The 20888-nt window shown below is 55.6% G+C and overlaps 2 protein-coding genes across 2 annotated transcripts; both read right to left on the reverse strand.

The window, feature by feature from the left end:
* Positions 1–1569: 1569 nt before the first annotated feature.
* On the reverse strand, positions 1570–7928 carry GUCA1A (guanylate cyclase activator 1A). The gene is made up of 4 exons (XM_032410220.1): positions 7473–7928; positions 2517–2666; positions 2094–2187; positions 1570–1791 (listed from the first exon to the last, which is right to left on the reverse strand). Exons 1-4 carry the CDS (start codon positions 7671–7673, stop codon positions 1619–1621), a joined length of 618 nt encoding a protein of 205 aa, XP_032266111.1. The 5' UTR covers positions 7674–7928; the 3' UTR covers positions 1570–1618.
* Positions 7929–13861: 5933 nt separating this feature from the next.
* Positions 13862–14888, reverse strand: LOC116635798 (uncharacterized protein 114841037). Its single transcript, XM_032410106.1, has 2 exons — positions 14817–14888; positions 13862–14191 (listed from the first exon to the last, which is right to left on the reverse strand). Exons 1-2 carry the CDS (start codon positions 14886–14888, stop codon positions 13862–13864), a joined length of 402 nt encoding a protein of 133 aa, XP_032265997.1.
* Positions 14889–20888: the final 6000 nt, after the last annotated feature.

Below are 20888 nucleotides of genomic sequence, written 5' to 3' on the forward strand. Positions count from 1 at the left end.
ACCTACTGAACTGCAATTTCACAGGCATGATATTCATCTAAAGTTTCCTTTAGAAATAAATTTTAGGTAAAAAACGGTCGATTTAAAAAGACTAGTAATCCAGGTGAGGGGCGCCTGGGTGGCTCAGTCGTTAAGCGTCTGCCTTCGGCTCAGGTCATGATCCCGGGGTCCTGGGATCGAGTCCCACATCGGGCTCCCTGCTCGGCGGGAAGCCTGCTTCTCCCTCTCCCACTCCCCCTGCTTGTGTTCCTGCTCTCGCTCTCTCTCTCTCTGTCGAATAAATAAATAAAATCTTAAAAAAAAAAAAAAAAAAAAAAAAAGACTAGTAACCCAGGTGAGACACAGATCTGCCCCCAAGTCAGGAAGGTGGTGTGTGCTTGACAATGGGGAAATGTCCTAACTCTGTTCAAATACCCTCCCACCTCCCACCTTCAGGATTTCCCAAGAGGCAGCCCCCAAGAGAAGGCGCAGAAATGTCAATTCCCTTTTGTCCCAGGCTGCCCTGGCATTGATCTCCACCTTCCTGGCAGGTCTGTGCATAGGCCCTGGCTGACTTCCCAGGCTGGGGTGGTCCCGGTGATCTGTAGGACCCTCTCTTCCCCGCCCCCCCCCCAGGGTGGGGGCTTCATTCCTCTTGCCCCTTGTTTTCTCTCTCCTCCCCTTATATTTTTATTCACTCCTTGTCCTTTCCCCACACCCAGCTGAAGTGAAGACTCAAAGCCCAGAAGAAGAAGCATCTTTGCAAAAATGAGCACAACTGCTCCAGCCTGTGTCTCTCCCCAGGTTCTCAGACGGGTCTTCCTAAAGCTGGCGTGTGCAAAGAATGGGAATGGGGCCCGCCTGTAACAGCCTGGCCCACTTCCCAACCGGTGTCAGGTGTCACGCAGCAAGAGGGATTTAGGTTAGACCAGGGATGGATCGTCAGGACACTTGCCACACGCAATGAGTCGCAGAGCTGTGGGAAACCCCAGGGCGCCACAGGCCACTGCAGGGCCAGCAGGGAAAGTCAGGGTGCTATGCCGTCACTTCAACTGAAGACGGATCTCCTCGGGATAAATGAGGACTTTCTATAGTACCATAGCTTCTCTTCCCATATTTTATTATAATGATGCTTAGCCGGTTAGTTCCTTAGGGATGAGATCTATCCTCTTCTTGGCGTGTCCAATATCCTGCGTTCATATGAAGGAGGTGTGCAATAAATGCTTCTGGGAGGGAGGAACAAATCAACGCACCACACAAGTAGGCTCGTCATGCTGGGGTGGAGGTTGGGTGTGTGATGGCAGCTCCTGAGCTGTAGGATTCCATCGGCGTCCGGGAAAGCCCAGCCCTGCGGCAGAGCTCCCTGGACTGGGAAAGAGGGGGACTGGAGCAGCTCAGTGGGAAAAGCTGGGGGAGGGCTCTCAGGGCCCCCCAGCAGGAGGCAGTCACCACGTGCTGAGTCATGCACAGGGTTCAGGAACCATCCTCCGTACTCCCACCCCTGCCCTTCTGCCCCGGCCCTGCACCCCAAAGAGGCGAGCTGAGCCTTTGAGTTCAGTAGACTGCATCTAGTATTACAATGAGGACCCCAGGCACCAACACACATCCCCTCCCCAGTGCAGAAGCAGCCCGGGGGGGCTCAGCTGGCTGCCTCAGTCTCCCTGCCGCCGGCCCCCTCCCCGCCCTCCTCCTCTTGCTCGCTGCTCTGGAGCCTGCGCACGATGCGGGTGAGGTCCAGGCTCCGTGTCAGCGTGTCCAGGAGCATCTGGTCCTTCTGGACGCCCTCGATGAACTCCTCCAGGGAGAGTTCCCCTGGGACAGAGAGAAAGGGAGTCAGGGGGAGGAGGGTGCCCCCGTCTCCCCGGGAGCATTGTACTGGGGCCCAGAGCCAGAGTCTTGCAAAGGGGACAGAGCCAGCGCTGGGGAAAGTGAGGCTGTGGGGGGAGCAGCCAAAGGAGCCGGAGCCCAAAGTCTGGTCCAGGGGTCCCTGAAATCCAACTCTTGTGGCTGGGGCAGGGGCAGATGGAGAATGTGGCCAGCAGAGGCCCCTCTTTACCTGCCCCCCCCCCCGCCCCCGCCCCTCTCCCTGGCGGCCCCCATCCCGCCCTCCTCACCGTCCCCATTGACATCAATCTTGGAGAACACTGTATTGGTGAACTCTTCCGCACTCATGGTCGAGTCGCTGCAGGGGTTAATGGCCCGGATGGCCTGGGGAGAAGAAGGGAAGGACCCATCCTAGCTCGGCCTCAGTGGTGCCCAAACAACAGACTGGGCACTAGAGGCCGCGCTGAGGTTTAAGAGCTTGTCTCGGTACAGACGGAAAAACAGAGGCCCAGAGAGTGGACGGCCCGTGGCCTGGGTCACGTAGCTGCCCCCCACCCCCACCCCGCGCCGGACCCGCAGTCCCAATCGTGTCCCCTTCTGACACTGCAGTTCTGCCGGCTGAGGAGCCACCCCGCCCGCCCTCGGGCTGTCAGCTCCGGGTCCGCCTGCGCCGCCGCCCCCGCCCCGGCCCGGCCCTCGGCACCTGGAGTTACCCGGATGATGGTGAGCAGCTCGTCGCGGTCGATGCATCCATTGCCATCGACGTCGTAGAGCTTGAAATACCAGCGCAGCTTCTGTTCCACCTTCCCTTTGAGGACCAGGCTGAGCGCAGCCACGTACTCCATGAAATCGATGTAGCCGTCCTGGGCGAGAGGCGCAGCCGCCTTGAGCCCGCTCCCCAGAGGCCCCAGGAGAGGCTGAGCCGCGCCCCGCGCTCTTCCTGCCGGGGTCCCTCCGCATCTGTCCCCGCCTCCAGGCAGCCCGCCTGGCCTGCCCCAGAGGCTGCCAGCATCTCTGGTAAACCCACCCCCCCAGGGTGTGCTCTCTCTTCACTGGCATTTTGGTGCTAACGGTCACTGGCTTCTCCCATGTGATTCTCCAGCTGGAGCCCTTCCAGTTGCAAGAAGGTGTGTGTAGGTGGAGGAAGAGGAACGGAACCCCTGGGGAAAGGCGTGGTTTTTCGAGCTGGGGAGAGGGCAGGGGGTAGAAAGGGAGGAAGGAACACCTGTCTTATTCTTCCCGTTATTCTTCGAACTTTACTGAGCACCTTCTTCGGTCGGGGATAGACAGAGGCTTCAGAACTCAGTAAGATATGAGCCCCGTCCTGATGCACCCTGCTGGGGTGCAGGGTTGAATCCTGCCTTCACCTTCTCAAAGCTGTGGGATCTGGGACAAAGGACTCAATGTCTCTGGCCCTCGATTTCCTCATCTATAACAGTCATAGTAGTACCTACCTCTGTGGGATTGTGGTGGGATTAAGCGAGTTTATGTATCTAAAGTACTCAACACTGCCTGACATCTAGTAAACACTGAGGAAATGTTAACTCTTACTGTTACTACACTTACTATGATCGTTTCTATAAAGAGATCACTAGGGCGCCTGGGTGGCTCAGTCGTTAGGCGTCTGCCTTCAGCTCAGATCATGATCCCGGGGTCCTGGGATTGAGCCCTGCATCGGACTCCCTGCTCAGCGGGGAGCCTGCTTTTCCCTCTCCCTCTGCCTGCAGCTCTGCCTACTTGGGCTCTGTCTCTCTCTGTCAAATAAATAAAATAAAAATCTTTAAAAAAAAGAGAGAGAGAGATCAGTATGCCAACACGATGTAATGCAGTGACAGCACGTCTGGACAGGACATTATGGAATCACAGAACAAGATCACACAACTCTGCCAGGACAGAGGCCAGAGGAGAGGCTCAGGGGAGCTTCCTGGGAAAGGTGATGGCCTCTTGAGTCTGGGAGGGATTGACCATGCGAGAGGGTGGCACAAGACATGCTTAGGGGGTATTTCTCCAGGGTCCCCCAAATTTCACAGGCTGACCCGCTGTCCGCCCCTGCCAGCCCCACCAGTGGGGTCAGGGAAGTGGGGAACATAGGCCTGCCTCTGCCCATCTCGCCCCCAAGCTGAGTGAGGCTGGAGGAGGGAAGCCTGTGTTTTGCAGAAAAGCTGAGCACTCTAAAGGAGCCCTGCACTCAGAGCGTGTGAACTTGGAGTCCAGCCCCTGTTCCTCCACTTACTCACAACCCTGGCTCCGGAACTGGGAAGTTACCCAGAGGCACATTTGGGGTCAGAAGGAAGACCTCTAATGGGCAGATTTGCCGCTGGTTGGATGGGCCAGCCTCGTGCAGTAATGAGCTGCCTGTCACTGAAAGCATACAAGCAGAGGCTGGAGCACTGTCATTAAAGATGTGGCAGAGGCTGGGCAGGATAGCCTCTGAGATCTGGCTCTGAGCCCGCCCTAGGCCTCAGGTGAGGCCTTGATGAGCTGGAACCCCACACTGGGTGTCGTATCATACTGAACATTTGTGTGGTGCTTCCCTGTGCTCATAGGATTTCACATCCACCTTAGCTCATTCGATCCTTGCCCGACCCCTGCCCGGGGTTGTCCTCAGAACAGAGCAAAGCCCCCCGTGCCACAATGCTCAGAGAAGCAAGAAAAACAGCAAGGAGGTTTCTCCTGGGCAAGAGGACACGGAGCGAGGACACTTTTGTTTTTCATTTTTTCTCTCTCTCTATTGTGGGAAATGTTTAAAGTGAGCTGTACAAAATTACTTTCATGATTTTTTTTTTTTAAATGGCTAAAAGGGGGCAATGGAAAAGTATGGGCTTTTGTGCCAGAAAGAGCTAATTGACATCTTAGGAGAATGTGGCCTTGAACAAGTCAGCCTCTCTGAGCCTCGCTCCCTCAGCTGGACACTGGGAATGATAGTGCCCGCTTTTCAAGACTGTGGTTTGGGTGAAATTCAGTAAGGATACACAGCGATACTCACTTCTTTCTAGTGCCTCCTGCTGAGTGTGTTATTTGCTTTCCTCATTTAATCTCACGACCTCCCCGGGAGGGGGGATTTTTCGTCCCCATTTTCAGATGAAAGCTGAAGCTGAGAGGAGTTAGACGCCATAACCAATGAATGAGCAAGCCTTGGCTAGAAACTAGGTGGCCCAAATCCTACCCGGCGCTCAGAGGCAGGGCTGAAGATTTACATCGATTTGTGTGCACCTGTGTGAGTGCCGGGCACGGCCAAGACCAGGCAAAACCTTGAAGTAAGCAAAGTACGTGCTTATCCCCTGGGGCACACTCCCCGATCACGCTGCTGCACCCCCCAACCTTGCCCTCCCGGCACAGTCCACCAGGATGCAACTGTCCGCTAACTCAGGGGCGGGCTGGCCAACGTCTTCTGAAAAGGGCCGGATAGCAAATATTTCCGTTTGGGTGATGTGCAAACAAGTGCGCTTGGTGTGTTCTAATAAAGCTTCATTCATAAAAATGGGCCCACGGGCCATCGTTTGCACAGCCCCGCTTAACTTCCCGCTCCGGTGTCCCATCTCTCTGCCGATCTGCCGCGCTGCTCTCTGCTCGGGACAATGGGTAGAAGGCAATATTGCCCAAAGGGGATTGACACCGTTGGTGTATGTGAGGCCTTTTAGAGTTACAAAGATACTCTTCATTTTAATAATTATGTATTTAAATTAATGTGCATTATAAAACACAGAATTCGCCCATAGAACTCATGATTTCTCATATAACAAATACTTGTTAAGCACCTACCGTGGTCCAGGCATCGTTCTAGGTCCTGGGGATACAGCACTGAACCAGACAGACAAAAATCTCTGTCCTCGTGGAGCTCACATTCCAGCCGGGGAGACAGACAACAAACATAGTGGCTAAGTGTAATTCAGCACGTCTTGGAAGAGGAGACGTGCTCTGGTTGGGGAAAGGTAGGACAGGAAATGCAGGGGCAGGGGCTAGCCCCAGTTAAACAAGGTTTCAACCAGGAAATCAGGGCAGGTGTCAGCGGGAAGGAGAATTTGGGGCAGAGACTTGTAGCTGGGGGAAGGTGTGAGCCAAGCAGAATTCTGGAGGAAGAGGGTCCCAAGCATCACAAAGGCCATAAGGTGAAGGTGTGCGTGGTGTAATCAAGGAAGTTTGGGGCAGTGGAGGTGATGCTTGCAAATACAGGATTTTTCGGTTGTCCCTCCCTGCTGTCATACATGTGATTTTAGGGGGTCCTTCTGGAGATGTGTCTTGATCCCAAGGGTTTCCTTAGCAGGTGAGAAGCTGCGTGTTTGGGTATAAGGCATTGAGGCTCAACCATTAATTTCCTCCCTGCTGTTCAGGAATTATTCCTTCTTGTGGAGCACTTGGAGGGCCCAGCATGCTAATGCCATCCCTTCTGGTCTCCATGCTGTGGGCGCCAGTACTCTGCTCCCCAGCAACCCCCCGCCCCCTCCAAAAGGAAAGCCACTGGGCACCAGAATGCTGCCCTTGAGGTTGGGACTCAAAGCCCATAATCTGCTTTGGACCCTTGACCCTAAATATTAGTGAGTTTTAAATAGCCTCTGAGCCCCAGCTGTCCTTAGAAGCCCTGCCCACAGTGGTGTTTGGACCCTCTGGGCAGTGAAGGGGGCCGAGAAAGCTCTGGGCAGCCTGTCCCCAGCTTGAAGTGGATGCATGGTAGAGCATCATCACATCCTGAGTGGGGCCCAGTGGGGTGGGGAGACAGGTTTGTAGATTTGGGTCCTTCTGCCACTGTATCTTGACTGAATTGCTCCAAATAAATGGAAGATTTGCTCTTGAAACCAACAAACATCTTGACTCATGCTCTCAACATCCATGGCAGATGCGGGTACTGAGCTGAGGATGGTGGGGGGGGGAATGCTGGGTGCACGGCCACCCAGCTGATGAAAACTAAGGGCCCTAACTCACTGTGCCCAGCCCCTGCCCCAGTACCCCTCTAGCTGATCAGGAAGTCCTCACCCCGTGTCCCAGTGATGACTCAGGGAGAGTACCATCTGACCACCATGCAGACCTTCATTCAGACCCACTTGAGAGAAGGTGAGCTGAGGTCATTGGGCACTTTGGAGTCAGGAGTAGCCCGGAGGTCCCAGCGACCAGGCAGCCTGGCCTGTCCCCAGAGCATCACGGGTGACCACAGAGCATCAGGGACGACCCACGTAACATGGGCCTGCCTGAGCCAGGCCAGCCGGGGCCAGAGGCTTATCATCCTGCTCTCTCCTCTCCACTCCCTCTCCTCCTGTACCCTGGGAGCCTCTAAGGGCCTGGGCAAAAGCTCCAGGCATAGCACCCAGAACTTAGTAGGTGCTCAGCGACTGTCTGCTAAGTGTTCACACTTGTTCTTGGAGTAAACCGAGACGTGTGTGTGGACGAGGCAGAGGAAGCCATTAGATTGGGTCTGTGGGCACACTAACCTATGGACCCCTCTGTCTTCCCCTGGAAGGTGAGGGCGCAGATGGGGCCTGCTTTGTTCCTGAACCCCCAGTGCCTGACTCACAGTAGGTGCTCAATGAACATGAGATCCGTTGACTCCCTAACGTAGCCCCGGATACACAGAGAAGCACACCCCCTCCTGTGGCAGACGCCATGTTCCGGCACCTGTGCCCCCCAGCCCTGCACTGCCCGGGCCTCCAGCGCCCCCCACCCAGGCCTCCGCTCACTTTGTTGAAGTCAAAAGTCTCAAACATCTGCTCCACATACTGGCTGGCGGACGGGCTCAGGTTCTTGAGGCCGAAGAACTGACGAAACTCGTAGAGGGTGAGCTGGCCAGAGGGGCACTCGGTCATGAACTTCTTGTACCACTGGTGGCACTCGGTGCTGCTCAGCTCCTCCACCGACTTCCCGTCCATCACATTGCCCATCTCCCAGGCCTGCGCGGGGCCGGCGCCCGAGGTGGATGGATCCTGCTCCCCGCGGCCCCTGCCCCAGGGCGGCTTGGCTTTCTAACACTGGGCCCTCCTCGCTCACAGGCCAGAGTCCTCCCAAGCTGAGCAAAGGGGGTCTGATGAATCAGACAGCGCAGGGAAATGTCAGGAGGTGGTGAGCAGAGGGACGAAGGTAATGGGGGGCTGCGCAAGCCCACGGCCAAATCCAGGAGATGCCGGAGAACCGGCGTTAAGTCCCCACTAAACCCTTGCAGCCAATGGGGACTGCTCCTAGGAAAGAGGAGTGAAAATAGAACAAAGCTTAGGGAAGCAGAGGCCCAGGATTATGGCCTTGAGCTGATAGGTGAGAGGATTTTCTTACCCATTTTGCAATCTCCTTATCCCTTCTTACCTGGACAGAATGGGTGGCCAGCCAGTCAGCCAGTGACTGTTCTGATCCTGTTACCTCCATTCCCCTCTCCTGCTTTGAGTGGGTTCTCAGTGTTTTTGGTTCCTGCCCTCAGACATGGAATTGAGGTACATATGAGATAGAGCTGGTTCCTTTTCCACAGCTGGGCCAAGTGTGGGCTCCTGACAGGGCTGCTGTGTCCAGTTATCCAGGCTGTGCACTGCACCTGGCCAGCACAACTAAGGGGTTCTGGTCACACCACGGATGGTTAATATATGAGAGCACCTGACTGATGCAGAGTTTGTGGACTTCCAAGACGAGTCCCGAGCAGCTAGGGGAAATCCCCTACATAACACTATACAGGTACTCACAGCCATGGGCACACACGCTCACTGGTCCTCTCCTGACCACACTCTTACATTCCCCAAGACTCATCCCGGGAGGCCTGAATTCAACCTTCCATTTGATCCACACTTGATCCATCCCCTCCCAGGGGCATGGGGATGGGGGACATTGAGTGTGTGCCTAGTGGCCTGGGGAACGTGTGTGTGTGTGTGTGTGTGTGTGAGTGTGAGTGTGTGTGAGTGAGGGCGCCAGCACACAGGTGCATGGTGAGCTGCTACTGCTCGTCCTGGAATGTTCCCAGGCTAAGCCTAGGGGCCCGCCTAGGATGAGGGTTGTCCCTGCCACACAACACTGTTGTGTTCATGAGACCCGTAACTAGAAGGAAGCAGCCAAAACGTTAACAAGGCTCAAATCTGGGTCATGACATCATCAGTGAAATTTTAATCTTGGCTTTTGAAAAATTATCTGTATTTTTTAAGTGGTTTATAATGAACACATATTGCTCACAAGAACAGAGGAGAGCTATTTTTGAAAAAGATACCAAATAAGACTGCTTTGCTTCTCCTCTGCCTAAAGTGATGAACACGGGGCGCGCTGGGCCAGGGTGGGAGGGGGCTGGGGCCTGCCTGCTTCCATCGAGCTGTCTGGTGAGTGTCTTGGGTCTGGGGCCGGGGCGGGGCAGCACTCCTCCAGTGAACCCGGGCGGGGGGCTCTCCTCCAGGTTAACATCCTTGTCCTTGGAGTCCTCTCGGCTTTGGGGTTTGGGCTGAAGGGCTCGAGGATGAGGTAACAGCTCATCTTTCCATCGCTCCCAATTTACATCCTCCCCCCCACCCTTCCTGTGTGAGCACATCCTCCCCCCACCCTCCTCTGTGAGCACAGACACACCCTCCTCTGTGAGCCCTTCCGAATCTCGGCAGAATTCATTTTTCTTGCCTCAGCACACTGGTTGCTTACGTGTTATATTAGCTTCCTACGCTGCTTAACCATTACCACAAAGTCAGCAGCTGCCAACTCTACACCTTCATTATCCCGCGGTTGCTGTGGGCCAGGGGTCTGGGCATAGCTTCCCTGGGTCCTCTGCCCCGCGTCTCAAAGGGCTGTGATCAAGGTGGCATCTGGGCCGTGTGTGCATCTGGAGGCTTGACTGGGGAAGAATCCACATCCACCTCCTTTAGGTGGTTGGGAGAATTCATTTCCTGGCTATCGGATTGAGGGCCCTGCTAGATACTGTCTGGAGGCCACTCTCGGGTCCTAGAGGCTGCCCACAGTTTCTAGAAGCTGTCCAAAGTTCCTTGTTACAGGGGCTCCTCAATGTGGCTGCTTATTTCATCAAGCCAGCAAGGAGAATCTCTCTCCAATCTGCTACAATGGAAGTTTATAGGGTCACTAACCAAGGCAATATGCCATCCCGTTACCTTTGCCACGTTCTGTGAGTGAGGTGCGAGTCACGGGTCTCCCTGAGCCTCAGAGGAAGAGGATTGTGCCAAGGCAGGAACAGCAGGAGATGGAAGTCCCAGGGATCACCTTCACATCTATGACAACGCCCACACTTCTATGATAACATACATAATGTTCATTTATTTCTTGCATTATAAGCAGCTGTGTATTGTCAGCCTGTCCTCAGGAACTCAGGGTAGAGGCCACTGTGTTATTCACCTCTTGTACCCAAACTGTACCTAGTACCGGGAATCCACACGGTCGTGTTGCTGGTTATCCTGTTGGCCCCCTCCCTACTCATTCTCCAGCTTTCTCTGTGTGCTCTGAGCTCCAGGAGGCTGACCCCTGCGGACTGGATCACTCGGGCTCCCCTGCCCTCTGGCTCCCAGCGGTTCATCCACTGGGAAGCAGTGGAAGGAGACTGGCTGGGAGTAGGAGAGAGAAGGCTGAGTACCTGTTCCCTGCCCTCCCTACTCGGTCCCAGTTGGGGCCCTCATTGGTTTCTTTTACCTACAACCATAGCTCCTAGGAAAACTCTCCCTGGGCTCCTGTGGCAAAGCCACCTCCCTTTACCGCTCCGGCTTGGAAGCAAGACGGGCTGCCCTCTGTGGCCACTCTCTGGGCATGTCACCAGTCCCTCAGCGATACCCCCTTCTCTGCAAACACTCCCCTCATTAAACACTCTTCAATTACCTTTCTGAAGGTAACACCTGGCTGACAGAGGCTTGAGCGCAGTAAAATGGTGAGTGAGTGCATGCATGTGGGCTTGATTGAAGGAAGAATTAAAGAAGGCTAGAGTAGGATGGATCTACCATCCAACATCTCCTGTGTTCAGGGCACCATGCTAAGCTTGCAGAAGAGGCTTACAACGGCCCTGTGGGGTGCGATTATTTCCACGTGACACAGAGGAACTGGGAACAGAAAAATCATTCTGAGGTTCAAAGAAATTCAAAGTGGCAGAACCAAAGTTTTCCACCTCAATACCATGCTTTTAGGCTAAGCCTTTAAATCTCTGAGGAAGGCCCCGGGTGGAGGTTGAGGGGGGCCCTCCAGCCCCGACTCCAGCATCTTCCCCGTGGCCCTTCTGCATGGACAATTCTAGTGACAGGGGTCTCAGTACGTTTGGATGTGGGGCCCCCATCCTTTTTCTCGGACCCAGGGTGGGAATGAAATCTGCCAGCTTCCCCATTCCAGAGCCCAGTGTCTCCCCCTTCCGGGGCTTCTCTCAGTCCCATTCTCCATTCTTCTCCCAGACACGGATGCCAAGTCAGGAGGGCTGGGGTCCACACCAGGGCCTCCAAGAAAAGGTGACCACACAAGAGAGGTATGGCAGGGCAGAGGGCAGCTGATGTGGTGTCATGTCAGAGGGAGGCCCTGTGGCTTCCCCAGGCTGGTTTGTAACTGCAGGAATCCCTCCTGGGAAAGGTGCCAGAGCAGCGTGAGAGGATCCACCTGGCTGAACGGTGCCAAGGAGAAGGAGCGAGTGGGGCAGGTGTGCGGAGGCAGAAGCTGGGCTAGGAAGAGATGGGAGGGGCAGCCATCCCAGGCCTGACTGATCCCCCTCCAAGGCTGCCCGTCCCCCACTCTCCACCTCCACAGAAACAGATCAGAGCTCTGAGCACCCGGTCTTTGCCTTCTGGAACTATCCCGCTCACACCCATGTGCGACCTGGGCCAGCTTCTTTTAAAAAGTCCCTTGGGGGGCGCCTGGGTGGCTCAGTCGTCAAGCATCTGCCTTCGGCTCAGGTCATGATCCCAGGGTCCTGGGATCGAGCCCCGCATCGGGCTCCCTGCTCAGCGGGGAGCCTGCTTCTCCCTCTCCCACTCCTCCTGCTTGTGTTCCCTCTCCCGCTGTGTCTCTCTCTGTCAAATAAACAAAATCTTTAAAAAATAAATAAATAAGTAAATAAAAATAAAAATAAAAAGTCCCTTGGAAGCTTCCATCAAGGCTGCTCTACCAAGGTGAACCTCAAGGGGGAGACCATTCTCCAGGGGAGAGGAAAAGGCGTCAGTTGAGGGAGTGAAAATGCTGGGCCCCTACCTGCCCCCCCGCCGTCCCCTACTTCACCCCACCTGGTTCTCAGGTTTTGGGGGGGGCAGAGATGGTTCTCAGACATTTTTGCAGCCCGCGGACCCAGCCTTCGGGTGTTCAGCAAGGGTCCGTTGGATGATTGGGTGGATGTATAACTTTTATTTACACCTAGACTGAAAACTTTATCTCTGCTTTCCACAATCCAACGAAAATGGCAATAACGTTTTTAAACCTACCAACCTACAGAGACAAAGAGAAAGAAGACAGCAGGTGAGAGGTTCTAATAAAATTCTGGACAACAGAAGGCAGATGGACAAGGGGTAACTGTCTCAGTGCAGAAAGTTGAAACCCAAACACTTTGAAAGAGCAGGAGGCTGCAGAGGATGGTATAGACACGGGGCCTATCCCTGCCACGGAACTCGGCAGGCTCAGAGGTGGGTGCGGAAAGCGCCCTAGAAGCTGGGGTGCAGGACGGGGCGGGGGCCGAAATAGGAGGACAGCTGGAAAGCTCCCCAGATGCTCTCCACAAGGCAGCAGGATGGACATCTCTGGGCATCCATCCCCTGCCCCTGGCTGGAGGTTATTCTGGAACCTTGGACCCGAGAGGCTGGAGAAGAGAAAAGGGTCGCTCTAGAAACTGGGAGTTAAGGAAGAATCTGCATACGAAGAGACCCCCAGCTCCTTCTCATGCTGACTCCTCAAATACCGACAGACAATCAGGCAGGAGCGACCTGGTACAGAGGCCAAATGGCCGGCTTCCAGCCAAGGATCACCAGGCACTTGAGGAAAGCCTCTGGCTTTTGAGAGAGAGCATACCACAAACAAAAACTCTATACTGTGAGGTACCTTCAGGAGGGCTCACGTCCTTCTTCCCTACCCACCATCTTCTTTTCAGAGAAGGGCCTCCAGGGAGGCCTGGCCAATGCCTCAGTGGCGTGTCTGGGTCTCCAGAATCCTGTCCCTCCATCCCACACCCACCCCACACTCTTATGCTCCAAAGGGATGTTCCATTGGCGACACCGCCCCACCTGGAAGGAGCGCTGACTCCTAGAAATGAAGCCAACTGGATTCCCCCAGTGGGGTGCTGCCAGATACTTGACAACTGGCTCTCTGGAAAGAAGAAACCCCAGTTTGCAGGCGTTTGCTGGTTTCCAACGTGGTTGCCAACGTGAAGTCTCCGGCGTGGAGTCGGGAGGAGAGGCCCACAGCCGGCCCCCTCAGGCCCATCTGAGCTGGTTCCAGCACACCGCTGGGACCCGCAGTGGCCAGGGACTCCCTCAGGTCACTGCACGGGGTCAAGCGCCCTCTGCCTTCATTGCTCTTCCTCATGAAACACGGCCTGTGAGCCTGACTAACCTCAGGGTCAGCTCCTCCGGAGCAGAGGAGAGACAAGATGGCAAATCCATCTGCCCATCAACAAACTACAAGTCAGGAGGGGCGCTTTGATATAAAACTAGGGCTGCAGAGGAGGACCCCCCCAGAGACTGGATTTCCCCCTGAATTGCTCCCCCATTTTCCAGTGGCTGCTCCAATCTGGGGGCGCAGTCAGCTGACTTTTCTCTTTGTTGACTTTGGAGGGGTTGCCAAGCTTGGACTACGGGGACGGTGTGACCAGCACCAGCTTTGCTTGGCACTCAGGCTCTGCCGGGGGTGTTGAGGCCACTCTTGGGGAGAGGGGGCTGAGAATCAGGTCCTTCCAAGTCTTCAGGCACCTCTGGACTTGACCTGTTATACAGCACCCCTATGGCCTCAGTTTACCCACCCACAGCCCCCCATTCAGATGCCAGGGAAAGGAAGGACAAGCTTTAATTGCTGCCAAGAACAGAGACCTCCCTTTGTCATCACTGACCCTGGGCATGGCACAGCCCATGCCCCTCCTGGAGCAAGCAGCCCTCCCCCCAACCTGGGACCCGGGATTGCGGGGGGCACGGTGCAGGCGGGGGCTTCTGCCTGGCAGGGCCTAGGAGCGCCACAAGGCCAGGTTGGCAGGATGCACGTCGACGCGCTTGCGGGTGTGGTCAGTGTCCCTTTGGTAGAGGTAGCCACAGGTCAGCTTCTGCAAGGTGGAGAAGGGGTTCAGGGAGTTGGAGTACTGGGAGGTGTAGAAGTTGAACCTGAGCTTGTCCAGGTTCTGCCCCCTCGGGTCTACCACCACCGGGACGTAGGCCGCCACCAGCGTCTGCTCGCGGGCCTGCTTCCACGACCGGGACAGGGCAGGGTGTGGAGACTTCACTTTTTTGCCCGATGGTGTCTTTGGCTCCTGGTTGGGTACGGAAGGTTTCTTTGAGTCCTGGGGGGAAGGAGAGAAGGGGAGAGCTAAGGCATCAGACACTGGGGCTTCTACTGCTAAGGCCGAGGGTGGGAGGGGGGAAGGTGCCACCAATCAGAAGCTTCCAGAGCCACCCCGGAGACAGCTCTCCTGGCCATGGAGCTAGACAGCTCCAGGTAAGGGGATGTCCGTCAGGGCCCCCTGACCTGCCCCCAGCTTGTGCAGACCCCAGCTTGCTTCTCAGAGGCCTCTGCCAGCTCAGAGGCTAGGAGCAGCGTTACCCCTCACCCCTCTCCCGCACATCCGGCCGTCTGTCAGTGTCCTCCACCTGGCTCCCATCTGGGTCCTCTGCCACTGTTCCCACCAGGCCTCCATCCTGTCTCCTGCAGGGTTGCTCCAGCTTCCCACCAAGTTCTCCTGCCTGCCCGCCTCGGGCCTCTCGGCCTGGGCTTCACACTCACACCAAATGAATCTTTCCATATCAATGGCCAGATCATAGAGCTCCCCTCCTCATAGCACCTTTCGCTCTCTACTGCCCGGAACAGACATCTCAAGGCCCCCAGCCTGGAAGGCAAGGACGTTAAGGACGGGGCTCCCGTTACCTTGTGCTCTAGCCAGACCGCCTGCGCATCACCCCTGGTGGCACCTGGTCCTTCCAGGCCTCCGGGCCTTTGCTCGGGTGGTTCCCCCAGCCCAGCATGCCCTCCTCCGCATCCATAAGGGAGATTCTCTTTCCTGTCTGGCTGTGAGCTCCTTAAGGGCAATGCTCTCTCACCCTTACCCTTGACATAAAAGCCTCCCAAATCCTATTCCTTGTTTCACTGCAGAACAAGGCATTTGGTGAGCCCTCAATAAATGTTGGTTCGGTTGAACTGGATTCTAGCAAGAGGTAGTCCCCCTTCCGACCAGCCAGCCCATTCTATTTTTTTTTTTTTTTTTAAGATTTTATTTATTCATTTGAGAGAAAGAGACAGAGAGAGAGAGAGGAGCAGAGGCAGAGGGAGAAGCAGACTCCCCGCTAAGCAGGGAGCCCCAATGTGGGACTTGATCCCAGGACCCTGAGATCATGACCTGAGCCGAAGGCAGATGCTTAACCATCTGAGCCACCCAGGCACCCCAGCCCATTCTATTTTAGAACGCCTCTCATCGTTATGAGGTGACAATGCCGGGTCTTGATAATCACCACTCTTGGTTGATGGCGCATGGAGGTCTACTCCTCAAGGAGGCCCCCACTGCCACACCGATCACGTCTAGTGACATTTATTTCCTCCTCCGTTACTACTCACATGACCCAAGTGTTTGGTTCATCTTTGACCCCCACACCATCTCCTAGGCACCGGATGCCCATTTCACTAGGGACCTTCACAGACACGACAGCACAACCCAGAGGATGAGAGGCGTGTGTGTCGGGCTGGCTCTCCCCTACTCTTCCAGGTACAGCGGCGAGGGGGACCCACTTCCGCTCTGCCCGGGCTCACAGCCCTCTTGCCCACAAGGACCTGGGAGGGAACCGCTAGCTACAGAGCTTCTGGAACTTGAAGCCCTGCCATCTTACAGAGGAAATCCCTGGTACTCGAGAGATATTGCATGATCTTTTGCATTTAGTTTACAAACTACTTGCCCAGCTCACACTTGCCCAAGGCTTTCCTCCTAAGCAGGCTTTGGTGCTAAAATTTCCTCCCCAGGAATGTGTGTGTTGTCAGCCTTGCCTTTCGAAATCCTCCCTCTCCTTCCAAGCCAGGAGCCCTCTTGACATCTCCTCCAGGAAGCCTCTGGTACTGCAGCCCCCGCCCCGATCTCACCCTCCTGTGTGCCTTCAGGCCCTCCTCTTGGGATGTAGTCCTTTGCTAGGCTGGGACAAGGGGGAGGCAAGTGCACATTTTGAGGAGGAGCTAAGTCTGAGTCTGCAAGAGCCCAGAATGTTTCTGTACCTCTCTCCCTGCCCTGATTGCTGTGCTGGCCTCATCCCAATCCCAAATCCCGGTCCTTCCAGGCTCCTGCCAATGTCCCAATAGCCTGTAAACCGCTCCCAGTGTTCAGGACCGCATCCTAGTTGCCTTTGCATCCCTGGGGCTTACCCCATAGACGGCACACGGCAGAGCTGGAGAGAAGGGCGGCCAAGTGTTCAGCAATCTTCCCACTTCCCAGAATCTTCTGGGTTCAGCGACTGGCGCCGGGTGGGGGGTGGGGGGGCTGTTACCAGCAGAGGGGCAACACCGGAAATGGGCTCTGACGCCAGTAATCAACAATCGCTCTGTGAGCACAGCGCCAAACTCTTTACGTGGATCATCTCTTCTAACCCTCACATTACCCTTTAAGGAAGATATTATTGTTAGTCCTATTTACAGTGGAGCAAACTGTAGTAAGAAGGGTAGGCCCCCATTTAGGGGCAGGTGGCTGGTAAGGAACCAGGCTAGGACCGAACCCAGGCCTGCTGGACCCCACGGGCCACACGCCATACTCCACTACGCCTACTATGTCCACTCCACGGGGGGCCGTGGTCTGCCAAGTCATCTCTGCCCACGTTTGGTCAAGGGCAGCAGGGGAGCAGGGAAGGGAAGGGCAGCCAGATCGCCCAGTTGGGCAGGAATGCCGTGGGGTTTTGAAGGCCGGATTTTGGCGTTACCCTCTCTTAGGAGAGCTGACGATATGGCATCATTGGCTTCACTCAGTCACTCCATTCATTCAAAATGATTCCTCTTATAGGCCAGGCTCTGAGTGTGCAAATAATGCCCATAGAAACACACACATAAAGCCCTGTAGAGCCGGGCTTCCTGCCCTCAGCACCACGGACACTGGGTGCTGAGAATTCTTTGTCGTGGGGCAGTGCCGGACCCTGCAGGAAGTTTAGTGTATTAAGTGTGCTTCTGAGGATGTGGGGTTCTGGTCCTCTTGACATTGCAGAAGGGCTCGGCCCATGGCCGTGGAGAGGAGGACCCGCAGAGCCCCCCACCTTCAGTCTTGGCCTCAGGCTCAGGAGGCTGGTGTCAGGAGTGACAGAGACATGTGCTTTCAGAATGGCTGGGGGGGGGAGGGGGTCTGACCAGAGACCCACAGAGGGAAGGGCGACAGTTGCTAATTGGGACTGAGCATCTACCAAGCGCCAGGCACTAGCCGCTCGGCTCCACAAAAGCTCCTAAGAGCCATTGGAGATGTTCCTCCCATTTCTCAAATGTGGAAAATGAGGCTCGGAGACATGGAGGCATTTGTCTGAGTTCACGTCGTTGGTGAGGTGGCAGAAGTCCCACAGCTGAGACTAGTTAGTGCGGGAACCAGGGCTGGAACGGTCCCCTCTCTCTCTGGTCCAGCCAGGCCCTGCCTCAGGGGCCCTCCTGCCCTGGGTCCACCTGTCATCTCTGCCCTAGTGGCTGCTACCGCAACATTTGGGGCCCTGGGGTGGGGGGCACCCAGCGCCTTCAGCACATCCAGGGATGAGGCCCCCACAGAAACTGGGGCAGAGGGACAGTCCCCGGGAGGAGGAAGAAGAGAAAAGGGAGGAGGAAGAGAAGACACTGGGGAGGAGGGGGAGAGGGAGGAGGCGGGACAGAGGGAGGGGGGAGGAGGGAGAGGAAGCCCAGGCAGCCCAGCCTTGCCCTGCCCCTTCCAAGGGCCCAGCCAGGCTCCAGGTGACTAACCTCAGAGGGCTGAGAGCACCCCATCACCGGCCCAGGGCCCAGCACTGGCCAGCTCTGGGGGGAGGGTGGGGCCAGAATGCATACTTTCCTGGTTAACATCTGGTTTCATTTAACCTTCTCCTCCCATCCCCTCGGGTTCTCCCGTCAGTGCACTGGGTGGGGGGCGGGGAGCAGGGGGGGTGGGGAGGATGCATATGTGTGTGACTTTAGAGAAGTGGTTCACAACCGGGACTGTTTTTCTCCCCGGGAAAACATTTGGCCATGCCCGGAGACATTTTTGCTTGTCACAGGGGAGATGCTCCTGGCACCCAGTGGGGAGAGGTCGGGGGTGCCACTCAATATCCTACAGTGCCAGCACAGCCCCCCAGTACAGAATATCAGCACCAACGGCAGCAGTGCCAAGGCTGAGGAGCCTGCTTCAGAGCTTTGAGGAAGACCCCTAACTCCCCACCTGCTTCCCTCAGCCCGCACTTAAGCCTCCCATTCCAGCGCCTGGGTGGCTCAGTCGTTAAGCGTCTGCCTTCGGCTCAGGTCAAGATCCCAGGGTCCTGGGATCGAGCCCCGCATCAGGCTCCCTGCGCAGCAGGAAGCCTGCTTCTCCCTCTCCCACTCCCCCTGCTTGTGTTCCCTCTCTCGCTGTGTCTCTCTCTGTCAAATAAATAAATAAAATCTTTAAAAAAAAAAAAGCCTCCCATTCCAGGGGGCAAGGAAGTCTAGAGGTCAAGTAGAGGGTCTCACCAGCCCTCCCCTCCCACTACCCTATATTTATTTGCATTTCCAGTTGGAGTCAAAAGAAGGAAGCTGAGTAGACCTCTCCCTCGCTGAGCCCCATCCCCAGAGGCAGACCCTACCAAGGCCTTTTATATACCCACATCTCTGTGTGTGTCCCTTCTACCAGGATTTACAATGGGGAAGAGGGTGAGTCAAGAGTGGGGCTTTCTGAGTAGGACCTGAAGACCTCCTATGGGGTATTTCCGCAGGTCTGGGAAGACACTATCCTCTCAGATACTTCAGGCCCCCTGGTACATCCGCTAGGCTAGCCTGAGCCTCATGTTCCCACCATTAGCACCTCACTCACGGCGGGAGGCCTGGTGCCCTCTTGAAATGCAAATGGCACTGGGTGAGACAGCGGGTGAGGCCTCCCAGGGCACCTGGTCCTGTGGAATGTGCCTGGGCTCTGGAGTGCGAAGGTCTGAGCTCAGGGCCTCACTCTGCCCTTATAGGTCAGGCAACCTTGGGCGAGTCTCCAGACCTCCTTGAGCTTCGGTTGCCTTGTTGGCAACATGAGGATAATAAGGCTCTCTCCTTCACCAGCATGCTGTGGGGGAGCAGTGAGTGTGGGAACTGTGGGAGCATAATGCAAATAGTAATTATGATCAGTCTCCTCCCGCAGTTAACCTGGAGGTTTCGAACACGCTCATCTTTGCGAGAGCAGGTTGGTCTGCTGTGGGGCAGAGGGGCTGGGAAGGGAGCCTACGAGGAGGCCCAGCCTGGGCCTTAGCGTCCTCGTGAGGCTGTCTAGCACGGCGGCTTGGGGTTCAAATTCCAGCTCCACCACTCATACTGGGTAGCCGATCCTTTGGGACTTTATAATACTCCATGCCTCAGTTTTCCCACCTATAAAGTGGGAACAACTAAAGTATCTGCCTCATAGGGTTACCATGAAGATTTCATGAGACATTCAACATAAAGTGCCTAGACCTCTTGAGCGCTCAGTAAACTTCAGCTATCACTGCTACTTGTTACAAAGGAGGCTCCCAGCTCTCAGCCACACGGGTGGGCCAGGCTGGGGTCTTCATACGCTCTCCTGTCAGTCAAACTTCTTAATGCCCTCGGGCAGCCCTGTGATGTCATCCCACCTGGCACATCCTTGACCAGGGCCTTTCTTGTCGGCGAGATGGATTTCTGGTGGTCGGGGGCTCCAGAGTCACCCAGGGACTCTTGGGAAATACTAGGAGTGCCCAGGGGTGGGGGGCAAATTTGCATAGGCAGGGGCATTGTGACACCTCTTTGACAGCACAATTCCTTCTGTCTTCCTAAGGAGACACAGGGGCAGGGCTGGGGGCTGAAGTTTCGAGGCCTGGAAGGGTCTTTTCACCTTGCACTGACCCACTCTGCAATGCCCTCTTCCCACAATCTCTCAGGACCTGTGAATTGTGGGTACTGAGGTGAATAGAGAGAGGAGGAAATTCTCCCAATTATTCAGGTATCTCTAGAAATCCTAATGTTCCCCCCAGGCCCCCAACAGGTCATAAGAAATTACTGGCAGGGAGGAAATGCACCCAGCCAACTCTCCCTTCTCTTTCTGTCTCCCTCTCTCTCTCTGCCTTCCAAATTACCGAGATGATGGCTGGAGGGAGGCGGGGAGGGGTGGATGGATGTCTGGACAGACAGAGGATTGAGAGAGTGGATGGGCAGGAGGATGAGTGTTGATAGGTAGATAGACGGTGGATAGGCAGACGCCCCTGATTTGAGCCCTGCTCACCTCTTGAGCCTCATCTCTTGCTACGTTGCCCCTCACTCTATGCAGTAGCTAATTTCTTAAACATGCCCTGCTCTTCCCACCCCAAGCCTTTGCGTGTGCTGTTCCATAGACAGGTGGCTGAGCAGGGTGGCCGCGGATAAATGGATAGACAGGTGGTCAGTAAATGGCTACATGGGTGGATGGTTGTGCTGTAGAGGATGGGATAGCAGAGGCCCAAGAGTCAGGCTCCTTGAGCTTGAATCTGGCTCTACCATTTTCCTGTTGTTGACCTTGGGCAAGTAGTTGACTTTCTCTGTAGTTCTGTTCGTTCATCTGGAAAACGGGAGGACTACAGGTCTCTACCTACTAGGGATGGGCAGAGCACTCAGGATGGTGCCTGGTACAGAGTAAGCACTCAGTAACTATGAGCTATTATTATGTGCGGGCAGGTAACTGGATTGATGGGTAGGCGGCTGAATGGGCCATTCTGTCCCCGTCTTCGAACACCAGACCCTCCCAACACCAGACTCGGGAGGCACCTTCCAGGAACGTGTCTGAAATCCCACATGAAGGAAGGGGCCTGGGCTTCTCCCTGGGGCCAGAGGGGAGGGAGATAGAA

This window comes from Phoca vitulina, unplaced genomic scaffold, assembly GCF_004348235.1.
Source record: "Phoca vitulina isolate PV1807 unplaced genomic scaffold, GSC_HSeal_1.0 scaffold11, whole genome shotgun sequence".
NCBI lineage: Eukaryota > Metazoa > Chordata > Mammalia > Carnivora > Phocidae > Phoca > Phoca vitulina.